This window comes from Chinchilla lanigera, unplaced genomic scaffold (genome assembly GCF_000276665.1).
Source record: "Chinchilla lanigera isolate Chin_1 unplaced genomic scaffold, ChiLan1.0 scaffold00172, whole genome shotgun sequence".
Taxonomy (NCBI): domain Eukaryota; kingdom Metazoa; phylum Chordata; class Mammalia; order Rodentia; family Chinchillidae; genus Chinchilla; species Chinchilla lanigera.
In genome coordinates, this window is record NW_004955573.1 from 1,347,076 (window position 1) to 1,349,088 (window position 2,013).

A 2,013-nucleotide genomic window follows, 5' to 3' on the forward strand; every position below is an offset into this window, starting at 1 on the left:
ATACTAGTAGAGATATCAGCTCCCTGGTAGGCACCTGGAAGGTCCCATACAGAACTCAGAAGCCCAGCAGGAGCCCTGAAACTTACTCTTTCATGGGTACTGGCACACCTTTCTCTGCTTCTCGCTTCAGGTTTTTCAACAACACATCTGCATACTGTTCAATAATGGGGAACATCTAAGCAAAAGAAACATCATCAGCAGTTAAATGAACACACACAAAGCCCAAAATACAAGACATTCCCAGTCATGAACCTGTATATAGCACTTTATAAGAAATTCTGTAATGTCTCCAAGGACATAAAGAGAAATGGCCATTCTTATTAGCTCATCTGTAGAGGGCTGAGGAAAGAGACTAGGACCTTTCTACTTTTATACAGACTCATTGTTTAATTTCCAATTAAAAACTCTCATATATGCTTACTTCCTTCAGTTTTCCACTGGAGAAAGTGGGAGAGAGCAATGTCCGTATTCTCTTCCATTGTTCATTCTGAGATACAATAAGTGACTTTCTCATCAAGATCGCTGGACGAAGCGGCTAGGGTCCAAAGTGAAAGATATTTTATTGTAAAGAAGTTCAGAAATTTTGCACCTTTGTAGAGAATTTATGGAACATCGATCACCTGTTTAACAAATATTTAGTGGTTGTCTACCAAGTGGGATGCCCCATGACAGATGCTCAATAAATATGCATATATAAGTACTTTCTCTCCTCTCAGTGTGTTTGAGATTTTCCCTCTGATCACCACTGTGTGAACATGAAAAGACAAACTCACCTTCTGTGTATAAAAGACTAGCAAGAAGGAATCCTGTGGTGAAGGAACCATGCTGAAGTGTGACTGTGATCAAGGTTACATAAATACACAACTGTGATGAGTGTGGATGGAGATACACACAGCAATGGACACACCATGTACAGACACACACACACACATACACACACACACACACACACACACACACACACACATGAAGTGATGCTATTACTAAACTGAGGAAATGTCAATATACGGTATGATTTCAGCTGTGTCAAACTCTTTTAACCATATTGACAGGAAAATATTTCGACGGGGTATGTGCAAGCCTCTACCAGGAGGAAAAACAGCACAAAACGTCCATGGAGCGTTCAAAATTTAGTATGATAATGTAATTATTTCAGTTTTAAAGTTCAACAAGTGAGAGAGGTTTACATCTCCAAAACATGAATGCTTACCTTGCGGTTGGTGAAAGCTGAGTAAAATTCTTTGACAAGCACTGTTTTGAGCATGTCTGGATCCGTGATAAATAAAACTGGTTGTCTACCTTCATATAATCTGTATTGGGAAAACAGAGCTGATTCAACCTAACACACCAGACTGTACAGATGGCCCCCTACCAGGGAATCCCAAGACTTTGATCCTGATACTAGGATGTACATGCCCGGTGAACCGCACACCCCAATAGCTTCTGGTTTAATTTAGGATTTCTGAACACAGAGGCCACTCATCTCTTCACAGAATGAAGGATATTGAGCTCAAATAATGAACAGACATTAAAGGCAAAGTCATTCTCAAAAGATCGTAATTAGAAATGGTTGGAATTGTTGTGAAGTTCTGATGGATTATACATGGTTATTGCCAGTATAAGCTTTTTCTATTTCAACTATTTCAGTGTGAAGGTTCTCAGTGTAATGCATTGGTTACATAGTATTTACAATGCTCACATTTCGATCTCCAGTTTTGAGAAAATAAATATTAAATTTATATTACACTATTTTAATATTCTAAGTAATATCATGTCAGTACAATTATGTGTCATTGTCATTGTTTTTTCCTCTCTTTAAAATAAAACACTGTGGAACTCAGTTTGGAGATTCCTCACAAAACTAGGTCTAGAAGTCCCATTCAACCCAGCTATTCCCTGCTGGGTATTTTCCCAGAAGATCTAAAAACATCATATCACAGTGATATATGTGCACCTATGTTCATAGCAGCGCAATTTGTAATTGTTAAATTGTGGAAGCAACACAAATGTCAT

General features: G+C 38.3%; 1 protein-coding gene across 1 annotated transcript in view; it reads right to left on the bottom strand.

Moving 5' to 3' along the window:
• LOC102007951 (cytochrome P450 3A9-like) overlaps positions 1-2,013 on the bottom strand; it is a 31,431-nt gene that overhangs the window by 23,801 nt on the left and 5,617 nt on the right. Inside the window, exons 4-6 of the mRNA XM_013509451.1 lie at positions 1,211-1,310; positions 422-535; positions 87-175 (exon numbers count right to left, since the gene is read on the bottom strand). Coding sequence (XP_013364905.1) covers positions 87-175; positions 422-535; positions 1,211-1,310 — 303 coding nt within the window. The remainder of the gene's footprint in view (positions 1-86; positions 176-421; positions 536-1,210; positions 1,311-2,013) is intronic.